At 38.9% G+C, this 26278-nt stretch overlaps 1 protein-coding gene across 1 annotated transcript in view; it reads left to right on the forward strand.

Annotated features, from left to right (window-relative positions):
• Positions 1-26278, forward strand: part of lrp1bb (low density lipoprotein receptor-related protein 1Bb) — a 471544-nt gene that overhangs the window by 427094 nt on the left and 18172 nt on the right. The window contains exons 75-86 of the mRNA XM_047370155.1: positions 48-182; positions 1471-1590; positions 1753-1994; positions 2159-2382; positions 2921-3027; positions 5335-5451; positions 5706-5879; positions 8476-8601; positions 9168-9332; positions 17578-17739; positions 18179-18353; positions 19038-19142. Coding sequence (XP_047226111.1) covers positions 48-182; positions 1471-1590; positions 1753-1994; positions 2159-2382; positions 2921-3027; positions 5335-5451; positions 5706-5879; positions 8476-8601; positions 9168-9332; positions 17578-17739; positions 18179-18353; positions 19038-19142 — 1852 coding nt within the window. The remainder of the gene's footprint in view (positions 1-47; positions 183-1470; positions 1591-1752; positions 1995-2158; positions 2383-2920; positions 3028-5334; positions 5452-5705; positions 5880-8475; positions 8602-9167; positions 9333-17577; positions 17740-18178; positions 18354-19037; positions 19143-26278) is intronic.

Below are 26278 nucleotides of genomic sequence, written 5' to 3' on the forward strand. Positions count from 1 at the left end.
TCAACTGAGATACAGAGGTGTAATCAAAGACCTGTATTCATTTGTAGTTTCCAGCGGAGATGTTTGCGGAAAGAAAACAAATCCATGTGGGGAGGATGCAATTTGCAACCAAACAAATGCTAATGCAATATGTCAGTGCAAACCTGGTTTTAAGAGGAACCAAAAAACAGGCCAATGTGAAGGTAATGTATGAGCATTTCTGTGTTGGTTTGTTATACAAGGTAATAATTAGAGTCATATGGCTGATAAAACTAGCTAACTTTACCCCTATAGGCTTTTATAGGTTAGGCATATGGGGACTTTATTGCAGCAATTTCAAATGTAACCGTGTATTTATAGTACTTTGCAAAAGTACCTCTTTTTTTACATATCGTCACGTTACAACCACAAAACAAGCTTTAATATGACTGCAACATGAAGCTATGCATAAGTGTAAAACATAATTTAAAAAAAATAAAATTTGTAAAATTGATTAACTTTATCACATATCACACATTTTCCTATTGTGCAGACCAAGGCATGATTCTGCTTTTTTGTGAAGGCCTCAGAGATTGATTAGAGAACATTAGTTTGCTACATGCCATCTAGGGCACACATTAAATGTACTAAAAAGGTGCTCTGATCAGAGGAGAACAAAAATGAACTTTCTAGGTAACATGAAAACACTGTGATTCCAGAAAACCTACACTGCACATTACCCTAAACACATAATCCCTACTGTGAAATATGATGGTGACAGCATCATGCTGTGGGAATGCTTTTCTTTAATAGGAACAAGGGAGCTGGTAAGAGATAATGGGGAAGATTGATGGAGCTAAATACAGGGTGATCCTTGTAGAACGTTTGTTAGAAGCTTGCAAGAATTTGAGACTGTGGTGGAGGTTCACCTACCAGCAGAACAATGATACTAAACAAACATTATTGTTGTTGTAAGATGACAAAATGTGGAAAAGTTCCAGGAATATAAACACTTTTGCAAAGAACTATAGATTTAAAAATATCTGGTCAATTTGAAATATGTTTCTTCTGGTCTTACTTGGGAGATCTTCACCACTGATAAATAAAGTGTTGAGCTAAGTGTCATCGCATATTTTCGCACAGGTCTTAGAAGCAGATATAGAGAAAGAAATGAAATCTAAAAAAGAGCATCGCTACCCTTACTAGGAGAGATAAACTGGCATAGAGCACACTGAGCTATTTAGAGGAAAGATAATAGAGAAGGGCAAGAATGTTTAAAACATGCTTAGATGATCTCAGTTGTAATTAATGTGTCACAACAGTTACTTTAATTTTGTAGCAACAAATGGAAAAAAGCATTTCCCATATCACATGTAATGTGGAAGACAAAGAAAGTTAAAATTGTCTGTCTTTATCCTTTTTATCTCTGCATATTAAGTGTTTCACTGACACAGAAAAGTAATTTTGATTTGTAATTGTGTTACAAACGCATCATTCTCCTTCCTTTTCCAGAGATAAATGAGTGTCTCCATTTTGACACATGTCCTCATTACTGCACAAACACTAAAGGCTCCTTTAAATGTACGTGTGATCGGAACTATAAGGAGGCAAATGGCAACTGTGTAGCAAAAGGTATGAACACTATCAGACTGTGTTCTAATTTAAAGCATGGCTGTTACATTTGTTTGATCTATTTTAAGTACTTTGCTCAAACGGCACAGGGTAGGTTGCTAATAATTTATATTAGGTTTCATTTTCAATTTTGTTTTCTCATATTAACCACTATCTTTGCAGGACAAGATGATAGAGTGCTCTACATAGCCAACGACACTGAAATCCGAAGCTTTGTGTATCCATATAACCAGAGTCAGGGACATAAACTGCTCACTCATATCGAGGACAATGCTCGCATTATCGGGATGGATGTTCTGTTTCATCAGCAAAAGTTTATATGGGCTACCCAGTTTAACCCTGGTGGAATCTTTTACAAGGACACTCTTGAAAGAGGCCAAACAAAAGCAAATGTTAAGAACATTGTAAGTGCTTCCAGTCTCTTTATTTGCCTATAAATTACATGTTTTTGCTTCTTGAGTTGTCCAAGTTTATAAACTGTTTGTTTCATAATGTTTAACTATATGACAAATTTAGATGATTCATGCATAGGATTTGAATAACAGAACCTGTCTTTTATGCATTGCAGTGTTCAGATTTCCGTCGTCCCAGAGACATTTCTGCTGACTGGATCACGGGAAACATTTATTGGACTGATCACTCCCGGATGCACTGGTTCAGCTATTACACAGCCCACTGGACTAAATTACGATATTCCATAAATGTGGGCCAACTTAAGGGACCAAATTGCACTCGCTTGATTACTGACATAGCGGGAGAGCCATATGCTATTACTGTAAACCCAGCCAGGGGGTGAGTTGTGTACTCAGCGACTCTCTTTTCTTGGTGACACTTCCTCTAACACATAATCCTTGTGGCATTATGGAATAAGATTTTTTAAAATAATATATGAACTCTACATTTACAGTAAATACTGTTGGACCGTGTTTTTTAATATCATATAGTTACAGTATTTAACTAAATACTGCAAAACCAGCTCATGTATTAAAGGTACCCTATCTACAGACTCTGTGGTAATGGTAAAATTTTAAATCCTACTTTTTTAACACACTTATACATTAGTCTGGTAATAAAAAGGAGGGAACGATAAATATTTGTATTATTTTATAAACTAACTCACATTACGTTTATTGCTCTAACATCCCAGTAAACATAAAAGCACAGTACAAATCCTGAGCAAAAAGGCTATGGCAGCAAAATATAAAATTGGACCCTACACATATAAATTTCGATGCATACGTTATCAGGCTATAGCAATGCATGTTGTATTTATTTTATTTGCATGGAGAATCCTGGAAAGAAGCACAATTATTTGCATTGTCTCTTGCAGAACGATGTATTGGAGTGTTATTGGCGATCACTCTCAAATAGAGGAATCAGCCATGGATGGATCATTACGCAGAGTTCTCTTGGAGAAAAATCTTCGCAGACCCACTGGTAGATATATTTGCCTTTATTATTTCTACATGCTTTATTCCCTGCGGTACCTTTTTATTACCTTGACAGTACTCAGTGGAAATGTCTGGTAAACAGAGTAAGGAGTGTAAACAGTCTTTTTCTTATCCTGCAAGTCCGTCTTTTAGACTGAATATACGCACATATAAAAATGTATTATTTTCACAAGTATACAAGCAGTGTGGCCTTTATTGTGGAATATGAAAACAGATAAAGGACTTTTTTGTTAAAAAGTTGTACCGTTATGCCTTTATATATTGTATATTGCATAAAGTTTCCTTAAAGATAACTTAATGTTTAGTATATGTTTAGTATCGAGTTTGAACTAATCCATTGGTATCCACCTCTGCAATGCTTCATCTGGTACTATTCAAGCTGGACCAGCAGGACTTTTTTATCAGACTTTAATGAGTTGGTGCATCTGTGTAAACAGACATGTAAACACAAGTGTTCCTACAATAGAAATAAGATAAAACTGACATTTTCAAAGTGAACCAAAAACAATAAAATGCCAATAATTCTGCATTTTTGTTTTCACAGCAGGATTAAAGGTCTCTTTTCAAACTTTTTTTTAAAGAATCTGGATTCAAAAACACTCAATTAAACAAACATTTATTTCAGTACTTTTATTTAAAAGTTTACCTCATGTTTTATGTAGATTCGTTGTTGTGATATATTTATCTTCATTGTGATGATTACAGCTTATTATTAGATGAAAACTGGAAATTTTAATACAATGTAATGGCCTATTCCATCATGCCAATGGGGAGAAACATTAGCTGTAAACTATAATAATCGAAAACAACAGAATTAAGCATTTGTTTTGAATCACTTTGTGGGTAATGAATAAAAAATGTATGAGTTTCACTTTTCAGCAGAATTACTGAAATAAACAAACATTTCAATTATATTTTTATTTATTGACATGAACTCACTTACATAGATAATAATATAATCTTCATATTATTTCACCAGACGAAGCCACATGCTGACATCATTTGGATAGTGCTTCATAAGACAGAATTTACATATAACAAGAAGCATCGTGGCATTTTAATATCATGATATTTAGTGTCAAGAGATCTTGACGAAAAATAGTGGTTAGAAAAAACTAATTTTTAACAAAATCAGTGTCAAATTTATTGACATTCCTAATATTTTCTATAAAATTAATGTTACTTTAGGTTTTTGTTTCATTTTTACTATATTCTAAAGCTATAGAATGTCTAGGAACGTTTTACAAGCAGTCCATGATGTATCAATATTATATGGCAATCTAATTTCCTCAAAATGGGAAAGACAAGAGAACATACCATCCAGATAAACCAAATGTGTGTTGATTGTCCGAAGTCAGAAAAAGGTTAAAAATAGCTACTAACCTGATTATGTCCATATCTACAGTCAGAGCAATACATAAAGCATCTGCAGGAACTGGGACTGTGCAAACAGGATTAACAACAGCCAGTGTTGTCACCACATAAAGTTAGGGTGATGATAATGAATGTAAAATAAAATCTCCAAAACTCACTGTTAGAGAAGTGCTGCAAATTTTTCAGTGAGATTAAATAAAATATGTTCTTTTAGGGCTTTGTACACTTTATCAGAGGTGCCACTACATGTGGAGAATGTCTTAATAGTTTAATAAATAGCTTAAAATGCTTTTGTAATAATGAGACACAATAATTTTGGAATAATCTTTTCTTTTTATATAGTATAATATTAGTGTAAAATAATTTAAACTAATGAGAATAAGCTTTTTTGACTAAAAACATAAGTAGTTGGCAATGTAACTTTAGTATCACCATTAAAATCATAGCTGACAGTTTAAATCAAAACAAATAGTAAGTAAGGAGTAGTTAATGGCCACTCGGTTTGTGTCAGAGGGTCTAGAGGGAGCCACTTAGCACTGATCTAGTTTGAAAATCTGCTTTGGCTTCATTTAATTCAAGGGACCAATGCTCTGTCTTGGTTACAAGGAGAGCAATTTATCATCAGAGAGCTGAAAAGTCTGAAAAGAGCTGAAAATCTTCCGTTTTCTAGATAGTTTTGAGAGAAAGTAAAAGTAATTCATTGTTTAAGAATTCTAATGCCTAAAATTCACCATCAAACCACAGTGCACAGCTGGAATGTTCAATATAAGCACATAGATTGGGTTTTGAAAAACACAGTTTCCTCTTCTACAACTAATCTGACTTTTTGGACCTGAAGGCCTCCTGCGTTGAGGGATTTTACAATGATTTCAGTTTAATTTGTCAGGTAAATAAATTGCTTACTTTCATCCTCCCACAGGGCTGGCAATTGATTACTTCAACCAACGTATTTACTGGGCTGATCCTGAGCTTTCACAGATAGGAAGCATGAGATTGGATGGCTCGGACCCCCTTGTGACAATCAGCGAAAGACACGGTAAACCCAAAAGAAAAAAAAAACAAAGTACAAGAATTTAGTTTTTTTTTTTTTCATTTAAACCTATGGTATTTGCGGAGCACGACTTCTTATCAAATAATTGCAGCAGTATTGCTTGTGTTTCTCAGAAGGGTAGGTTGTATTAAGATCAATATGCCCTCCACAACACTGTTTCTTTTTTTCTGAGTCACAGGATGCAAACATTCAGCATCCTTGGTATTCTGAATTTCTTTTTTTCACTGCTGCATCTTCAGGAATTTCTCAGCCATACAGAATTGATTTATTTGAGGACTACATCTATGGAACCGGACTAAAGCATGATATCTTCAGGATTCACAAGTATGGCAAACAGGCGCTGGAGATTCTCTATTTGGGGCTGGAGAGGCCCACAAATGTTTTTGTCTCCCACCGTTACAAGCAGCAAGATGGTAAGCCCTCCTGATGTGGATAAATCCGAGTCACTCCTTCAGCTAAGTCAAACAGTGCCTGTAAGACATTTACATAGACTCATCAAGGCAATTAATAACAAATGCATTTGTTTTAAGATGCATTTTAACTATTGTTCCTTTTAGGATGGCATTATGAGGCAACATACAACTTCAATGGATTATGAAAAATCACATGTGCAAGTTTGAATTTATTGTGTATTTTCTCTAATCTACACAGGGTCAATGTTAAACATAATGGGTTACTAATATTTTAGCAGGTTGTGCTATGACAACATGCTTTTGTAGCCATCATAAACATTCTGGCATAATTGCACATATATTACACATGTTATCTTAGCAATTAATCTAAATTGCTTGGTTCCTGAGCACAGAGACAGATTTTAACCACAGCCCACAAATTTTGTGTAGTTGAGGTCATGGCTTTTCAAGAACATATTGTTGGGCTGCTTTACCTATGTCAACAACACTTTTTTTAGTTATTTCCCAATAACCTTCAGGTTTTGACCTATAGCTGTTGATTTAACATAAAGCTGAAGAATTAAGTGGTCAGTTTCCCTTATCTTATCTGTTTAGTGCAATGCATCACCACTTGGCTTCATAACAGCCCCACATAATCATGCTGCCATCACCATAGATTGTTCTGGATCACTCTTTCCTTCATCTGAGGGTGACAGTTTGTGTCAGATTTTGGAAACTTTGGCCTAGCTATGTGTTCCAACAATTATGAACCCAAACATACATCAAAATGGAGTTTGAAATTAATAAAGCAGACTAACATTATTCTTTTGGAAAACTCTGACCTTAACAATACCAATTTGTTTTTTGTTTTTTTTCTGGGTACTTGACTGGGAATCAACCAATTCAAATGAACTCTACCAAGTCTGCCTGAACAAACCGTGAACTATCGAGTCAGATTTATGACAGAAGTTTGTTGATGGCTCGAAAAAAGTGTCACAGAGGTGCAACTTCTATGAGACATTTAACCAGTTATTGGCATGGATGTATGTACAGTTAACCCCAATGTTATTTATACCACTGGCAGGTTTAGATTTAAACTAATATTTTATTTTAACTAAAAGGTATTTTTTCTGACTGAAAGTAAGATCAACTTTTTGAATCTATCCAATAAATTGAAACTTGCGCACCTAATTCTTGTTTAAAAATGTATTTCTAGTTATTCTAGTTATTTCTAGTTAGTCTGATTGACATCTGGTTTGTTATAGTTAAGTTTTATTTAAAGTTTGGTTTTAAATAAAATTGTGTCAGACTTATATATTTTAGCAAGACATGGGTCTTGGTAAATGGCCAATGAGATCAGCACCTATGATGGAAGCACATAATAAACTTTTGTAGCTATAATGAAATTAGTGAAAAGGTAATACAGAGCAAATCGTGACTGTCCTCATTCAACTTTGTAATATAACTGCACATTCGAACGTAAATACCAAACTATCAGAATTCAATTAACTAATTTTAAAACATGTAGCTTGCAACTCGGCTCTACATCAGCAGCGACACTAAATTTTCAACACAATCCTACCATGGGATTTTTTTCAATTATTGATTGAACCCCAGTCAAATACAATATTCTGTTACAGATATGAAGCCTGAAAAAATCTCTATGCTCTGAAGCGCAGCCAATCAATAGTCTTGTCCTTCCTCTCGCTTACTTCATGTGGTAAACCAGTGTCTGGTATTTGTTACATCTTTGGTGTTAATGGTTGAAGAACATAAGAGAGCTCAGTCTTGGTCAGTTTTCCTCTTACAGGATAGCTCTTCCACTCCCCAGAGACTCATTAGGCCAGCCATGTAGTGCAAAATGTGCAAGTCTGTGGGCAGAGGAGGCACTCAGCCTGCACCGAGCTATGAAGTAAAGGCTTGATATCCTCAGCAAAAATGTCTTAACAACAATTTAAATAGGAAACAGTTCTTTCATCATTGTTTTGTGCCCTTGGTGTTACCATACGTACGGTAGCTTACTGTATTGTTGTAACTGTTAGAAACAGAGCAAATGTGATGACATTGTCACAACTGCAGATCGAGCTCGGAATATAAAATAGCTTGAGATTTTTAACATTGTCTGCATGATAAATGTAGCTTGGACATGTTTGCTTCATCTCCTCTTGCCTCTGCTTTCAAATATGTTTACATGTTTACATGCTTTTAATGAGAGCTGAACCTATTACGATAAATGCTCAAGTTTATAAATTCTGCTAGAGTTCATTATGGAAAGCTTCCATTACTTTGTTTGTTGGCTGTAGGCAGAACTAAGAGGAGCGCTTGAAAAAGCTACTAATCAACTTGATGAAAGGAAATTGTTTCCACGTTTCACGGTTGTTGATGCTTCAGTTTGAAGTCCTACACATAATTTAGCCCAGTACCTCTCCTTGCTTGAAGAAAAAAAAGTGCTCCTCAAACCAAACATTAAAGCACTTAAAATTAATTGCTTCAGTTTACAAAAAAAGAGGCATTTTTTCTCAAACAAACAAGTCTTTCCAATTACAGGGCAAGCCTAACAGATTACCCTCTTAGATCTTTTTTAAAGGACATTTTTTTGTTTGTTTTCTCTCCACAGCATCAAATCCCTGCTTAAGGATGTCTTGTGATTTCATGTGTTTGCTAAACCCAACCGGGGCCAGATGTATCTGTCCAGAGGGAAAAGTGCTGGTCAATGGTACCTGTAATGACATCAACAGTTCAGGTAGTCTTATGATTCCACTACACAGAATATGGCTACTTTGTGTAAAACAGTTTCTATAATTATCCTGACATACTATGCCTCGCAAAAGTATTACCTGCTTTTGTTATATTACAACCACAAACATAAATCACAAATGTCTTTTGTGTGATAGCCCAACCCAAATAATGCACAATATAAATTAACACTTTTTATATTTCTATTTGCAAAAATATTTTGGAAAACCACGTGTCACTTTTCCTTCACTTCCACTGTATAGTATTAATCTCTCACATAACATTCCAATAAAGTTGATGTTTTTTTCCCACACCAAACACTGTGAAAAGCACTTGAATTTTAAAAGACTAAATTATATTTGAGCAGCTATTCTATAGCAGTAACATCACCCAATGGGGCGTTGTGAGCGCTCTTAAGGTTGAGCAAATCGACCTCCTGCTGAGACTCCACTTCTGCTTCAGATCTCTGTGAAAGTAGCCGTTCAAACTTTATCAGCAAACCCCTCCGGTAGATGTGATGTGGCTGCAGCACACCTCTAAACCACAAGTAAAGGGAGTTATGCTGTTGTGTAGGTGAACTCTGCCGCCCCCCCTGTGAGAACGGAGGCCGCTGCTTGGCCAATGAGAAAGGAGACTGGAGGTGCTACTGCTGGCCCGACTTTTCAGGGGAGCGCTGTGAGGTGAACCACTGCACAAACTACTGCCTGAATAAAGGCACCTGCATGGGCTCACCACTGGGTAAGTCTGTGAAAATTTGCATTGTGGGCCACGATTTCTATTTACATATTCCTGTTCTTCTCTGCAGGATTGCAGATTTTGCACCTAAATTCACATTATTCTGTTTATACTAACTGCAACTAAGTATCCATGCAAACATGTACCTGTTATGTATTGATGATATTATTATCAAGTTTTTCTGAATACTTTGTAAGGTTTTACAATCTCACAGTGGGATCATTCGTGTTAAGATCATAGAGATTAATAGCTGTTACTGCCTCACCGAGTTTAATATGAAAGCTGCTCTAATACAGTTTCTTATCTTGCCATGTATATTTACATATTAAAGAAAACATTTTATGTAGGTCCAAATATGAATAAATTAAGCTCATTTTATGAAACATATATGAAGCAGTAGTGAAACATGACTCATTGACCAACTCTTCTTTAATGTAATTCAAATAAGTAGAAGAAAAAATATTGAACAGCCACAAAAACAAACAAAAAAATATCTTACAATTGTTCCAAATCCTCCGACAAATAATCAAATCATCACACTCAGGAATAGTTTGGTCGATTGCAAAATTAACAGTAATAGCCATACACAAAAATAAAACACACAGAAAGCATCGAAGCTGGTTTACTTCAATGTGTCAAAAAGTGACTCCCTATGTAGGGCTCTGACTTATTGAGCCTAATGCCACTAGTGGAGACAGGGAGTGTCTAAAGATTCTTTTTCAAAACCGTTTCAAAACCGTTTTCATTTATTAATAATGCGCCGTGGGTAGTCATGGTGGAAGTTTACGTGTTTTTTTTTTCATTCATTTAAACTGTTTCATCCGCCAAGCTTTGCGGAGCAGCAGGCCTTTAGACTTAAAACTCCCAAACTTTACTATGATGGAGTGTGGAGGTGCTCCTGCAGGTGGCTGTGGCCTAAGGGAATAGTGTGCCCCCTTGATATGTAGATCCAGTAATTCTCTTAGATAATTGTAGACTCTCACGCAGTAGCTTTTCTGCGAATGATGTTATAGTTGTAGAGACATTTTTAGCACCCACACAAATGCCATGTATTATTGTCTCATCTCGAGCTACTCTCCAAGGCTGTTAGCTTGATATCTAACTTCACATGTAGCTTTAGCATCTCCACCAATACGTCTTCCACAGTTTGCATCCTCAAGTTGTTCTGTTCTCTCATCTACTTCGCCCAGTCTTTTATTTATTTTGAAATCTTGCCTTTAATTGTCTTGCCTTTAATTGTTTTGCCTTTAATTGTTGGCCATTGGGGCATAAAAAATGTATTCCTCTTCCCACCATAATATAAACTGCCTCCTTTATTTAAATGCTTTTTAAAATGTACTTTTTCTAGACAGGGGCTCGAAGTAAATTTGCTGAGGTTCTGTCCGGAGCTCTCTTAACTTGCTGAAATCATGGAGATGTTCCACTGGAAGTTATCTTCCACATTCTGACTCTGAAACCTGCTAAGAGTTTGCTTTTAGAATCATTGTCATGCAACCTTGCCGTTCTGGTTTGTCTTCAGATTCTTATCAGGAATGTCCTGGTACGTTTCTCCATTCATGTTTCCTTAATTTATGTGAAGTTTACCAGTACCATATGCTGAGAAATTGCTCCACATCATGATGCTTCCACTTTCAATCTTGACTGTTGGTATGGTGTTTAGGATTGTTACAAAGTACAATTCCTCCTCAAAATAGTGTGTAGTGACATTTAAAGATTGAACGTTTGGTCTCAATCTTTAAATGCATTTCAAATGTTCTACTGGAAATTTTAATTGAAGTAATAGTAGTTTTTTCTTCAGCAGTGGAGCCTTGTGCTGTGACTTATTTGCAGATCTTTGATAACTTTGGTAATTATTCTTTACACTCCTCTGACAGAAATGTTTTGAGGAGCACCAGGTCTTGGCTGGTTTGTGCTCTCATCTCTGCTTTAATGGTGCCAACACACTTAGCAGTTTCTTTCATAGACATGTCGTGTATCTGTGCTAGCAGAATGTATAATTAGAACAGGTCAAATAGGTAATGTTCTGAGGCTGACAAACATTAATGCTGCTTTGTAACTTGCTCTGGATTCATGTTACTACCTGGCGCATCGTCCCCGCTGCACACAGGACTTGTGGCTGGAGGTGACCAGCCGTCAATAAAGTGAAGATACTGCTGTAGCACCTCAACTGCTAAAGGAAGGTTTTGGCCCATGATACTCAGAGCTCAAATCTAAACATGTCTTAAAAGCTGGAGCCTAAAATTTAAACAATTTGGACCACCCAACTTGTCTTGTGCCACAATTCAATAAATTACAAGTCCCATAATTTATATTTATACACGTGAAACCCTTTTATATAACTGTAGATGTTTGCATCAAATAAAATAATGAATCTTTATCTTATATAAATGCAAAGTTCAAATCTGTAATTTTCTTACGTGCCAGTTGAGCAATTTTGTTTTTTCATTCAAAGTTTTACAAGCCTCACCTATCAACTTTCTAACTAGTCAACGTCTCCTTTATAGTGTTCTGAATGATGAAAAATAACAGGTCTGTCCAACAATTTAATAAAAAGCAGAAGGAAAAGTTTTAATGTTGGGATAAATCATGATGTAAAGCCAAATGAAATCTGCTAACCTTGACTTAGCAAGCTTGTATGTCATTCACCATGCATTTATCAGAGAATTGTTTTTTCAAAGGAGAAATATAGAAACGCAATATTATTGCTCTAAATCATAGTATGTAGGTTGTGTTTCGACATTGATGTTTTATCATTGCAGACCCTTATTAAGGTTGTTTGAATTCATTAAATAGAGCTATGTAATCACTGAATGACAACCAGCAGATGGAATTAGAATCTTTGGGATTTGTTTAAACATAAATGAGTCACAGCCATTACAACAAGATCATTATGTGGGCATTTTGTTTGAATGCCCTAAATATTTTTTTTCATACTTAAGTTAAGTAAACATTTTATTTTTATTTTCATCCTTTATAAAAAGAAATAATCAAATGTTTTTTTTTTATTATTATCTTCCCTTTTTTAAGATTGTGTTGATTTAAAAACATTGAAGAGAGCTGTGTTAGTTCCTTAATCTCATTAAGCAACACTGAATTTGACCATCAAAATGGCATACCAATCATTACAGTACATCTCGTGGTATCATCCATGGCTTTTCTAACTTCAAATGGAAATGCTGTACTGGTTTTCTGATTTGGAAAACCACACAGCTTTCAGAAAAATAAATATTGCAGCATCATTGCTACTGATGTTTAATTATTTTTTATATACTGAGCTCAGGTCTGAGGCTGAAGAATATAAATTGAAAAGAGGAACCAAAGATGAAAGAAAAGGAGAGAGATTAAAGTAAAATAGATATCCTTAAAGCTCCAGCTTTAGTGTTAAAAAATGGACAAGAAGTGAGTTTGGTATCAATTAGATGCTGGAATAGTTCCAGATCTATCTATAAATACACAAGGTGTCATTGAATTTTAACCCCCATGTCTTTAATTTATTTGGTTTATGAGGATATAAATCTTTGGCAGCAAAATTTCTTTCATTCTTATTTTTTTTTTTTTTTACTGCATCAATGGTGCACACGAGTTTGTAAAGATAAAAATATACACATTAACTTAAAATTAAAGCAGAGATTATAGTCAGCTAAATTCATCTTGATGCTTTTAATCACAGTTCTTGTTTGAACTGAAAGAATTCATGTTTCAGTGTTTAATAGCAACAGAATTCTCTCACAGTCTGTCAAGTGGACAGGTGCAAGATACATGTATCATACTGCTTGTATGTATTTTCTTACCTCCCTTGTCAGCTCTCTGTGCCTCTCGGATGTTTTTCTCCACAAAAACTTTTGTAACGTTAGATTATTGGATGCTGATCACCATCTCACCCATTAGGTATCTGCAGCTCGACCATATGTCCTGTTTAAATGCAAGTCCAACATAAATTCAAGCAGTATTTAATCTGCTGCTGGGAATCCTTTACTCTTTCTTAGTCTGAAGAACTTTAACAGTGATCTGAAGTGAAAGGCTTTTTACTTATATTATTTCTTATTCAGTGCCTCCTTTTCCACCTATTATTTTCCAGGATAGTGTCAAGGAAGGAAGAATGCTGTTTCACAATGTGTTCCAGTAACTGGATTTGACATTTGGCCAAGTAGAATCTATTGCATCTGGGATGGCTGTGTAGTGATTTTATTTCCTTTTGAAAAACTATTTGAAGTTATTTCCCTCATGTTTTTTGTAGTGAATTCAGTATTCACTTTACTTTTAGCATGTCAAGTAAAATGGAACATCCAAGTGGTGTGATTTGAATGAGGGACAGGCCCCATAATTGTTTTGTTTAAATGCATTCTATTTCTGGGGAATTAGGAGTACCTGCAATCTATAAGGTAGTTTGAAATTATTAGATAAGTTTGGCACACTCCACAAATCTTTTTTTTTTTTTTTTAAACAGTGTCAAGGAAAAAGGTGGTGGGTCCATGAGGGGGGTGCAGCAAACATGCGGAAGAAAGAGCTTTGGTTAGATGAGACATAAATGTAACATTTTTGCCTAAATGCCAAGTACTATGTTTGGTGGAAAACATTCCCACCATGAAACACGATGGCAGCATCATGCTGTGGAGATGCTTTTTCAGAGCGCAGATAAGCTGATCAAGCTTCATTTGAAGGTAGACAGACCCAAATACAGGGCAGGATAAAAAGAAACTGCTGAAGGCTGCAACTTCGTGTTGGTGTATTAATTGTGCAAGAAAATGCATAAAAGTTTGCGGCTGTAATGTACGGATGCTTCTGCAAGGCACTGTTTGAACACTGAACACATACCAGTAACTTGTGCACTTTTTATTCTGCAAATTATTCATGTTTTAATTTAGACAGAGTCTAGATTTGCATAATGTTCAGGCAATGACAATAAAGATACATTAGCTAGAATCGCCAGATACAGGGGTTGGACAAAGAAACTGAAACGCCTGTCATTTTAGTGTGGGAGGTTTCATGGCTAAATTGGACCAGCCTGGTAGCCAGTCTTCATTGATTGCACATTGCACCAGTAAGAGCAGAGTGTGAAGGTTCAATTAGCAGGGTAAGAGCACAGTTTTGCTCAAAATATTGAAATGCACACAACATTATGGGTGACATACCAAAGTTCAAAAGAGGACAAATTGCTGGCGCATCTGTGACCAAGACAGCAAGTCTTTGTGATGTATCAAGAGCCACGGTATCCAGGGTAATGTCAGCATACTACCAAGAAGGACGAAATGTGGACGCGAGAGGAAGCTGTCTGAAAGGGATGTTCGGGTGCCAACCCAGATTGTATCCAAAAAACATAAAACCACGGCTGCCCAAATCACGACAGAATTAAATGTGCACCTCAACTCTCCTGTTTCCACCAGAACTGTCCGTCGGGAGCTCCAAAGGGTCAATATACACGGCCGGGCTGCTATAGCCAAACCTTTGGTCACTCATGCCAATGCCAAACGTCGGTTTCAATGGAGCAAGGAGCGCAAATCTTGGGCTGTGGACAATGTGAAACATGTATTGTTCTCTGATGAGTCCACCTTTACTGTTTCCCCACATCCGGGAGAGTTACGGTGTCGAGAAGCCCCAAAGAAGCGTACCACCCAGACTGTTGCATGCCCAGAGTGAAGCATGGGGGTGGATCAGTGATGGTTTGGGCTGCCATATCATGGCATTCCCTTGGCCCAATACTTGTGCTAGATGGGCGCGTCACTGCCAAGGACTACCGAACCATTCTTGAGGACCATGTGTATTCAATGGTTCAGACATTGTATCCTGAAGGCGGTGCACCAATACACACAGCAAGACTGGTGAAAGATTGGTTTGATGAACATGAAAGTGAAGTTGAACATCTCCCATGACCTGCACAGTCACCAGATCTAAATATTATTGAGCCACTTTGGGGTGTTTTGGAGGAGCGAGTCAGGAAACGTTTTCCTCCACCAGTATCACGTAGTGACCTGGCCACTATCCTGCAAGAAGAATGGCTTAAAATCCCTCTGACCACGGTGCAGGACTTGTATATGTCATTCCCAAGACGAATTGACGCTGTATTGGCCGCAAAAGGAGGTCCTACACCATACTAATAAATCATTGTGGTCTAAAACCAGGTGTTTCAGTTTCATTGTCCAACCCCTGTAAATGAAGTCTATAATACCATATGTTGCTTAAAGTGACAGTCCGAAGCTTCTGACAACTTCTAAATGATGCAGTTGTTACAGAATTAGATTCTAGCAATGAACACAAGACAGTGATTTCATTAAAATACCTTGACATTTGTAGAGTAACCTGACTAAAGGTGAAAAAAAGGTTAGGGAGCATTAATATTTTTCCTTGTAGTACCACAATATTATTCTTTCTTGGGGTTTTCAGCCCACCAGACTGATATTTTACATTCTCCATAATAACTAAGACAAGAGATTTTAACATTTTTACTTTGTAATATTTGTAAGCTTTGCCCTGCAATGGACTGGCGACCTGGCCAGGGTGTACCCCGCCTATCGCCCATAGATAGCTGGAGATAGGCACCAGCTTCCCCGCGACCCATTATGGAAGAAGCGGTATCGAAAATGGCTGACTGACTGACTTTGTAATCTCACTTAACATCTGTGTCTTAAGTCACATCAATAAACTATATAAATAAATAAATTAGATACACACCGCTTTTCATTAAGTGGCTCACAACTAAATACCCACCATAGGCCATGGCCATCAGTCTCTTAGGTGAAATAATACATATGAGTTATAATTACCAAGAAATAGTTGAGGTGATACAGATTAAAAATCATTTGAAGTCCTGATTAGGATGCCTCTGAACCACCTTCCTGTTGGAAATATCCACCCGTGTCTGACAAGGAATACATTTTTGGTTGGAATGCAAACACACTGGACAATACATGCTTCTTGTTTCTGACTGAATTAAAAATTGGATAAACCTGGAGGACATGTCAAACAGTAAACCTCAGCTCACTGCCATACCTGCCAATCAGTCACATAAATGTAAAATGAAAGATAATTCTTGGATAACCTTTATAAGGCTGTTATGAACTGGTATTGCTTCAATTCTACCCTTAATTTGAATGTTGTGAACGTATAATCTGATGCAAAATAAATCTGTTATAGACGGCGCAACAGTTATTAGCACAATCGTTCAAAAAAAGCTTGGGTGGCTGCAGTATTTCACTGATAACCCTTCTCTGCTTGGTTCTCTGGTTTCCAAGCTTGGAAACCTGCGATACTTGTGATGATTGCCATGTGATGTACTCATACTCATAATTTGATCAGGCTGTCTTACCAGTTGAACCAAGGCTCCATTTTACAAACCTAAATAGGATAAAGAAGGTATTGAGAGAAGCCTCCAACAATGTTTGTTGGACATTGAAGATTTTAGGGTTAGGGGAGATTTTAAAGCAAGGTCAAGATTTGTTAGAGAACATTAGTTTACAAACAACATCATCAACGTCCAGAAACAACACAGATAGGTCAGAGTCAAATACGGTAGAAAGCAATATCCAAAGCTTTCCATCTTAACTGACAGCCCAGGCAAAAAGAGTGTGCAAAACAGCCAAGAATCCTATGGTAACTCTGGAGGAGCTGCAAAGATCCAAACCTTTGGAAGAATCTATTGAGATGACAACTGTGATCTGTGTACTCCACAAATTTGGCTTTTATAGAAGAATGGAAATAAGTCATTTATAACAAACCCATGAGAAGTCCACTTGCAGTTTTACAGAAACCAGGTAAGGGCACTTAGCAAACATGTAAAAGAAAGTGCTTTAGGCAGATCAGGCCAAAAGTGAACTTTTTGGTGTACAAGAATACTGTTAAGGGTGGTGTAAAAGTAACACTGCACATCACACATCACCAACATGCCGGTGGAAGCACTCTGTCAGAATGCTTGGCAGGGACAATAAAGCCAGTTATATCTGATGGGAAAATGGATGGAACTAAATAGGAGTTTACTCAGGGATCTGATAAAAATGTATGCCATACTTTTCAGATTTGTATTTGTTTTTGGAAAAATAAAATACTACTTTGTGTTTCTCTATCTCATAAAATTCCAATATAATGTAAAAATGGTTGACAAAATGTGAAAAAGTTCAAGAAGTATGAATATTTTTGATAGCCACTTTAAAGAAAGAGTGTAAAAGAAAACATGCGGATCATAACAACACAAGTCATAATTGTGTGTACAATCAGTGTTGATCTCTTTAACTTTATTGTCTGTGTCTTTTCACAGGAAAGCCTACATGTCGTTGTCCTATTGGATTTTCGGGGCCTTTCTGTGAGAAGAGGATTTGTGATAATTATTGTCTAAACGGGGGAACATGTGATGTCACTCAGGGAAATCAGCCTGTGTGCCGCTGTATGGCAGAGTACACCGGGGATCGCTGCCTTTACCGTGAGTTGGCTGATCACACAAAGCATTAGTCTGTATTCAGCTATGCTCATGTGAATCACAGAAAAATATTTTTAGGATGCATTTAGTGTTAAACAAAAGCTGTTTCCCAGAGTTATTGTTCAACAAACACCACATTTGCTTTAATTTGCAGATAAACAGAATTAGAGTTCTTCCATCTTACAATCTTTGGGTATTTTATTTCTACAGTGATGGATTTTCTTTAGCATTGTACTGACATAATGGGATGGGAGGAAAACAATTCCAGTTGCACATCATTAGTATTTTCTCACTGCTGCTTGCCTAAGGGGAGATATGTTTCCATCTGTGGCTAAGTTGTCATTTGATGTGGATAATTAGGTCCCATTAAAGCCCTGTACAATTCTTATCTAACCAGTTTATTTAATAACCTTTTTCTTTTATGCTTCTCAATATGGAACAGACATCTGCCATCACTACTGCATGAACTCAAAGGCCTGTACGTTATCGAGCAGTGGCTACGTGGAATGTGTGTGTCCCGCCAGGTATGAAGGAAACAAGTGTGAGGTGGACAAGTGTCTTCGATGCCATGGAACTCCCTGCCTTATTAATGAGGAAACAGGAGATGTAGTTTGCAAGTGAGTGCTTGGCGCTCCTGTCCATTATTCCTGTTGCTGAAATCTTTAGGCTTTACATTTCCTGTTGATTTATGGAAAAAATAGCATATTCTCAATTCATGTCACAGTTGCTTCCCCCATAGGCTGCAGGCTCTCTGAATTGATTTGATTAAATAATAAATAAAAAAGTTTAAGTCTGCACACACTGCGGCATTTTAACTGCCAATAATGTTAGTGAAATAGAAGCCAGGTTAACGTTTTCCCAATTTAATTTTTTTCTATGTCAGTTAATATCTGTTTCCATTAGATTATTGTAGTTTAGACTCTTCTTTAATATCAAATTAGAATTAGGCCCTAAAGTGTGCATTACTTGATAGAATGGTTTATTGATTATTTTGGTTGGTTGATTTGTATCACATTCAAGACACAATTTATCGAAATGAACATTTTTATTCATGGTGTTAACTTACTTGTTTTCTTCTGATTAAAGATCAGTATGCATATGCTAATATTTACTCTGTACACCTCCAACCACTTATGCAATGTAGATATTTGGCCTTTTAAAGTTAAAAACAAGGTGAAGTATCTTCCCTTACACCAATTATTTATTTGTTTAACAAAAATCACCAGGAACCTCCCCCCTCCATCTTGTAAAAGTACAGTTTCCCACTTGTAACTTGTGTCAATTATTTCTCAACCCTCCAGCTGCACAAATGGTAGAATTGCACCAAGCTGTCAGCTGTGTGACGGATATTGCTACAATGGAGGTACCTGTCACCTGGACCCCGACACCAGCCTGCCATTCTGTCAGTAAGTTACAGCCTAATGGGTGAAAGAGGTGTGGGGGAGGAGAGCTGAATGTTTTCCATGTAGACTCGGTTCCATTGAAATACCGGCTCAGAATAGAGTGGCTTTTAGAGCAGAAGTGAAAATTATCATGGGATACCTTTTTCCTTGCCTCAAGAACTCAACTAGATAAGTGTCTCCTTTTGGATTAGAAAAGAAAACTCTTTAATTTGAGAGAACATTTGATGTCACTGTGTAAAGGCCAGAAGAACAGCAGGGGGCTGAGTGCCAGTACACCACCCTGTTCAGTGTGACACTTTTCTGTGGATTAAGGTTTTACGCAGAAAAAAATGGTTTGAAACTGTTTCAAAATCTGCCATTCTGAACATTTCATGCTGTTCCTCTTTGCAGTTTCAACTCATGTCAGACCTCGGCGACTGTCTTCAGTGCCTTGCTTTAGAAGGTTTTTTTTTTTTACTTCAACAAAAAGCAAAAAAGTTCCTTATCTTTGCTTCAGTTTGCCATGAAACTCAAAAACTTGTACCAGACAAAAGCTAGAGTGACACATGAGGGAATCAAGACTACTCACAGTGCTGCTTAAAATGAACATTTCCTCAGCTATAATCGCTTTCATTACGTGTTAAAAATCTGTCCAAGGAAGAAACGGGAAAGCCATTTCAAAAGCCATCTGCCTGTTTTTCTTTTTTTAAATGCTCATTGTCCACTGTAGTTAAATTGAAATTTGCGGTCACCTCTCTCCAAATTCCAGGGGATAGAATCAATTTCTATGCAAATTACTCCATCTTATGCGATGAGGTTAACAGATCCTGATAATGTGGTTTATTATTTGCTCCAAAGACTTGAAATTATGTGAGATGATGGATATGCCGGTGTCAAGAAATCATAAAGTTTGACCTTAGTCCTCTGAGTTAATGTATGTTTCATCAAGCTCCCCAAATGCAAAAACCTGACTGTGTGAGGTTGATTCAATTGTAATGGTAATCACTGAAATAAATGTCCAAAACAGTGCTACAAAAACATTTTTAAATATTCAAGTTATGAAACATTGAAAAGCAGCTGTGCAATCGATTTATCCAACAGTGCAAGAAAGCCTCAATTGGCCAATAATGTTGGCTAGTTTGACAAATAAATCTAATACTTTAAAGTTAAACTTTTGCGCAGTATTTTATTAGTAAATAAATAAGATTTTTCAGGATGCTGTAATTTTGATGTTATAAGACAGTAATAACCATTCTGCTTTTCAGTAAAGCCTTTTTTTAAACCTGTCTAGGACTGAGCTTTGACACACAGAATCAGCTTCACAAGTTTTAACAAATATGCAATTTTTTTCTAAATCTAAAACAATTATTACCCAGTAATTAAGGCAAAGTCAAAGTTCGTTCGTTCGTTCGTCGTCTTCCGCTTATCCAGGACCGGGTCGCGGGGGCAGCAGACTCAGCAGAGACGCCCAGACGTCCCTCTCCAGACACCTCCTCCAGCTCCTCCAGGGGGAGCCCAAGGCGTTCCCAGGCCAGCCGAGAGACATAGTCCCTCCAGCGTGTCCTGGGCCGTCCCCTGGGCCTCCTCCCGGTGGGACGTGCCTGGAACACCTCCCGAGGAAGGCGTCCAGGAGGCATCCGGTATAGATGCCCGAGCCACCTCAACTGGCTACTCTCGATGTGGAGGAGCAGCGGCTCTACTCCGAGCTCCTCCCGGATGGCCGAGCTCCTCACCCTATCTCTAAGGGAGTGCCCGGCCACCCTACGGAGGAAGCTCATTTCAGCCGCTTGTATCCGTGATCTTGTTCTTTCGGTCATGACCCAAAGTTCATGGCCATAGGTGAGGGTAGAAACGTAGACCGACTAGTAAATTGAGAGCTTTGCTTTTCGGCTCAGCTCTCTCTTCACCACAATGGACCGGCACAGCGCCCCCATTACTGTGGCAGCCGCACCGATCCGTCTGTCGATCTCCCGCTCCATTCTTCCCTCACTCGTGAACAAGACCCCGAGATACTTAAACTCCTCCACTTGAGGCAGGAACTCCCCTCCAACCTGAAGAGGACAAGCCACCCTTTTCCGGTCGAGTACCATGGCCTCGGACTTGGAGGAGCTGATCCTCATCCCAGCCGCTTCACACTCGGCTGCGAACCGCCACAGTGCATGCTGTAGGTCTTGGCTAGAGGGGGCCAGCAGGACCACGTCATCCGCAAAAAGAAGAGACGAAATCCACTGGTCCCCAAACCAGACCCCCTCCAGCCCATGGCTGCGTCTAGAAATCCTGTCCATAAAAGTTATGAACAGGACCGGCGACAAAGGGCAGCCCTGCCAGAGTACAACATGCACTGGGAACAGGTCCGACTTAGTGCCGGCAATGCGGACCAAACTCCTGCTCCGCTCGTACAGGGACCGGATGGCCCCTAATAAAGGGCCCCCGATTCCATACTCCTGGAGCACCCCCCACAGGGCATCACGAGGGACACAGTCGAATGCCTTCTCCAGGTCCACAAAACACATGTGAACCAGTTGGGCAAACTCCCATGAACCCTCGAGCACCCTGTAGAGGGTATAGAGCTGGTCCAGTGTTCCACGGCTGGGACGAAAACCACACTGTTCCTCCTGAAGCCGAGGTTCGACTATCGGTCGGACTCTCCTCTCCAATACCCTGGCGTAGGCCTTACCAGGGAGGCTGAGGAGTGTGATCCCCCTGTAGTTGGAACACACCCTCTGGTCCCCCTTCTTATAAAGGGGGACCACCACCCCAGTCTGCCAGTCCAGAGGCACTGTCCCCGACTGCCACGCAATGTTGAAGAGGCGTGTCAACCATGACAGCCCTACAACATCCAGACACTTGAGGTACTCAGGGCGGATCTCATCCACCCCCGAAGCCTTGCCACCGCGGAGCTTTTTAACCACCTCGGTGACTTCAGCCTGGGTGATGAAAGAGTCCAACCCCGAGGCCCCAGCCTCTGTTTCCACCACGGAATGCGTGATGGCAGGATTGAGGAGATCCTCGAAGTACTCCTTCCACCGCCCGATAATGTCCTCAGTCGAGGTCAGCAGTCTCCTGCCCCCACTATAAACAGTCTTGGCAAAGCACTGCTTCCTCCTCCCGAGGCGCCGGACGGTTTGCCAGAATCGCTTCGAGGCCAACCGGTAGTCCTTCTCCATGGCCTCACCGAACTCTTCCCAGGCCCGAGTTTTTGCCTCTGCCACAGCCCGGGCCGCAGCACGCTTGGCCTTACGGTACCCGTCAGCCGCCTCAGGAGTCCCACAAGCCAACCACAGCCGATAGGACTCCTTCTTCAGCTTAACAGCATCCCTTACTGCCGGTGTCCACCACCGGGTTCTGGGATTGCCGCCACGACAGGCACCGCAGACCTTACGGCCGCAGCTATGGGCAGCAGCATCGACAATAGATGCAGAGAACATGGTCCACTCGGACTCTATGTCTCCAACATCCCCCGGGATCTGGTCGAAGCTCTCCCGGAGGTGTGAGTTGAATACATCCCTGGCCGAGGGCTCCGCCAGGCGTTCCTAGCAGACCGTCACTATGCGCTTGGGCCTGCCGAGTCTGTCCGGCTTTCTCCTCCTCCAGCGGATCCAACTCACCACCAGGTGATGATCAGTGGACAGCTCAGCCCCTCTCTTCACCCGAGTGTCCAAAACATGCGGCCGAAGGTCTGATGATATGACAATAAAGTTGATCATCGACCTCCTGCCTAGGGTGTCCTGGTGCCAAGTGCACTGATGGACACCCTTATGTTTGAACATGGTGTTCGTTATGGACAATCCATGACTAGCACAGAAGTCCAATAACAAAACACCACTCGGATTCAGATCGGGGAGGCCATTCCTCCCGATCACGCCTCTCCAGGTGTCACTGTCGTTCCCCACATGGGCGTTGAAGTCCCCCAGCAGAATAATGGAGTCCCCGGGAGGGGCACTATCCAGCACCCCCGACAGGGACGCCAAGAAGGCCGGGTACTCTGCACTACCACTCGGCCCGTAGGCTGAAATGATAGTCAGAGACCTCTCCCCAACCCGAAAGGCGCAGGGATACAACCCTCTCATCCACTGGGGTAAACCCCAACACGAGACGGCTGAGCTGGGGGGCAACAAGCAAACCCACACCAGCCCGCCGCCTCTCCCTGTGGGCCATTCCAGAGTAGAAGAGAGTCCAACCCCTCTCAAGGAGATGGGTTCCAGAGCCCACGCTGTGCGTGGAGGCGAGCCCCACTATTTCTAGTCGATATCTCTCGACCTCCCGCACAAGCTCAGGCTCCTTCCCCCCCAGCGAGGTGACATTCCACGTCCCTAGAGCCAGCCTAAGCATCCGGGGATCGGGCCGCTGAGGTCTCCACCTTCGTCCGCCACCCAATCCTCTTTGCACCGGTCCCTCACGGTTCCCCCTGCAGGTGGTGGGCCCACTGGGGGAGCAAAGTCAAAGTTTTTATTAATATTGTTCCTTTTTCAAATCTAACAATTCTACTAATTGAAAATCCCAGGAATGAAAAACCAGAAGAGAGTTTTTATTTCACTTTAAGATTAACATAATATATTTCTTCCTATCTTAATATTTCAGGTAGTGAATAAAAGGGTAGCAAAACAAACTATGAAAACCAAATTTATTCAGATAAAGAGCCTTCCATTTTTCAAAAGGTTTGTACATCTTTACTGTAAATTAAAAAAAACACATCATCTCTGTTGTGGGAAAATATAAATTATTATGCATAGCAGTTTTATTTCTACAGTGATTTTAAAATGGTGCAAAGATAAAAGACTAATATTATTACATTCTTTTTTTTTATTTTTAGGGTGGAAACAGGGTTGAAAGTGCAAAGAAACCAGGCTTCAAACAACCTTTACTAAATTGACTTTTTTGTCAATATATGTGTAATTTCTTCACTAATAATAATGTACAACAGAATTTTAAAATGTTCCAATTTTAAATGTGTAAACATACTGATAACAAATATTTATTTTAAAGTTTCTTATTGGAGCCACTTTTTAGGCTCCACTAGGAATGGACAGGTATGAGATTCTAATGGCATGGTAAACTTGATGATATGTAACATTGTTTCATGGTATCAAGGCAAGCAAGGGCCGCTTACGGGTAACAGGATATATCAAGGTTGTAAACATTTACGGTTTCAAAACCACAAAAATATCCTCATCATACCACTTCTTCTGTTGAAAACTTTTTTATTTAATGAAATGCAGTAGAACATGCCGGAATAACCAACGTTCTCTGAATGGGGCATAGACTAGCACAGCACAGCGCTATAACATGCAGAACAGCAAAAATGTATGATATTCAGTGTAAAAAGCCTCTTGCTCAATTTAGCAGCTGTTTAATCATTTGTTTTGCAAAAATGTAAGCATCATGACAGGTATACATCACAACATTTCTGCATAAATGTAAAACAAAATGTACAACATAATCTGACAGCGGTCATTTAATGCAGAAAACCAAAATTAGTTTCTACAGCTGCTTAATAACAGAGTATTGATTATTCCAGTTATAATGTTATCTATAGTGGTAATTATTTATTTCAATTTTGATGCCTAGACTTATATACACAGAAGAAATATATGGTGTAACACTGCAAGCAGAACAACCTGATATCACCAAGGTTATTTTTCTTTGTCCTTTTTTATAAAAGGAAAAATTTGTGTTTTTTCAGCCAGCTGATTGTCAGTGCGCAGCAACAGGTGATAGAGGAGGAGCAATGTGTTGCTTAAAATAACCATTCAACAAGACAAAACATTGTTCATCCGGCCCTTCCTCTGACATTTACTTTAAAGGAAAGGAACAGTAGGATGGAAACTTTTAGCAGGTTTGAAACTGTAATGTTTTAAATTTTGGTATATCTCAATACTGGAAGGTGGCCTAAACATACTTTCAAAAAACGTATTTTTTAGGGGAGACACTTCTTTCTTCTACAGAGGCAGATTTGTGTTATCACATGATTTATTTTCCTAATTTGCTCTCTGAAAACAAAACACTGTATCACTCCGTCTGACAACTAAAGGAGCTTAAAGGATTTAGCGAGTCAATCTCCATTCGTCAAGCAGCCAAGTGTTCAACAACATACATTCTCTGGGCCCTTTCATCACTCCCAACACAATGTTTTGCAGCTGTACTTCAGGGTTCAAGAACCAACGTTGTGATGAGCTGGCCAACCCCTGCGATTACTTCTGTCAGAATGAGGGGATGTGTACATTAACAGCTCTTAACAAACCTCGCTGCAAGTAGGTCCCTCTCACCTCTCCAGCTTTGTTCAGAGCCCACTCACCCCCTTTGTATATACTCACCCTCCTCCACTCCATATAGCATCATTTCAGCTTCAGCCCAGTATATAAATCTGGTAACTTCTTGTGGCAAAATGTCAAGTAATAAGTGCTAGATAGATAAATATAATAAATAAAAATAACTGGCTTTTTATATTAAAGTTTAAGAGGATAGTTAGTAATTGATACTAAGTTTACCTTGTTAGTTGAATATTTATTTATTTATTTGTATACAAGTATCTTGTTTTTCAAAAATCCTTTGGCATAATTATTTTTAGATGAAAGTAGCAAAATGAAATGAAAACTTGTCCACATGATGCTTGTCAGAGTCTTGAATCTGGATTTGTTTGGAAAAAAAAATGTGTGAAAAGAAAAAAAAAGAAAGACATTCAGAAATCCTCATGATGAAGACCACTGTGATCACTGTGTTCTTTGGAAGAAAAGTGAAGTTTTTTTTTTTTTCGCAGTTAAGGAGGTCTTCCATTACTGTAGCATACTAACACCCAAAAATAGTTTTAACAGTTAAAATGTAGAATTTTGAAGATAAGGTGTTACAGTGCGTTATAGGGTTGTGGTTGCCGATATTGTGTAATATTGTGAATACAGGATTCTTACAGATCTTTAATGTCAAAATTACATCTATTTCCAGACCAAGATTTCCAGAGTCTAAGTACAGTTAAACGAACGGATGGATGGATGGATAGATGGATGGATGGATGGATGAGAAATTTTATCTGGAAAAGTACTATTCTTTCAGATTGGACCTAGAAAATGTTTAAATCAAATCTATAACCTGCGTAGTAACTCTGTTTATAACCCACAGCCTCTCCTTTAATAAGATGAGTTCTTATGATTACGGTGAGCCACCGG

This window comes from Girardinichthys multiradiatus, chromosome 7, assembly GCF_021462225.1.
Source record: "Girardinichthys multiradiatus isolate DD_20200921_A chromosome 7, DD_fGirMul_XY1, whole genome shotgun sequence".
NCBI classification, from domain to species: domain Eukaryota; kingdom Metazoa; phylum Chordata; class Actinopteri; order Cyprinodontiformes; family Goodeidae; genus Girardinichthys; species Girardinichthys multiradiatus.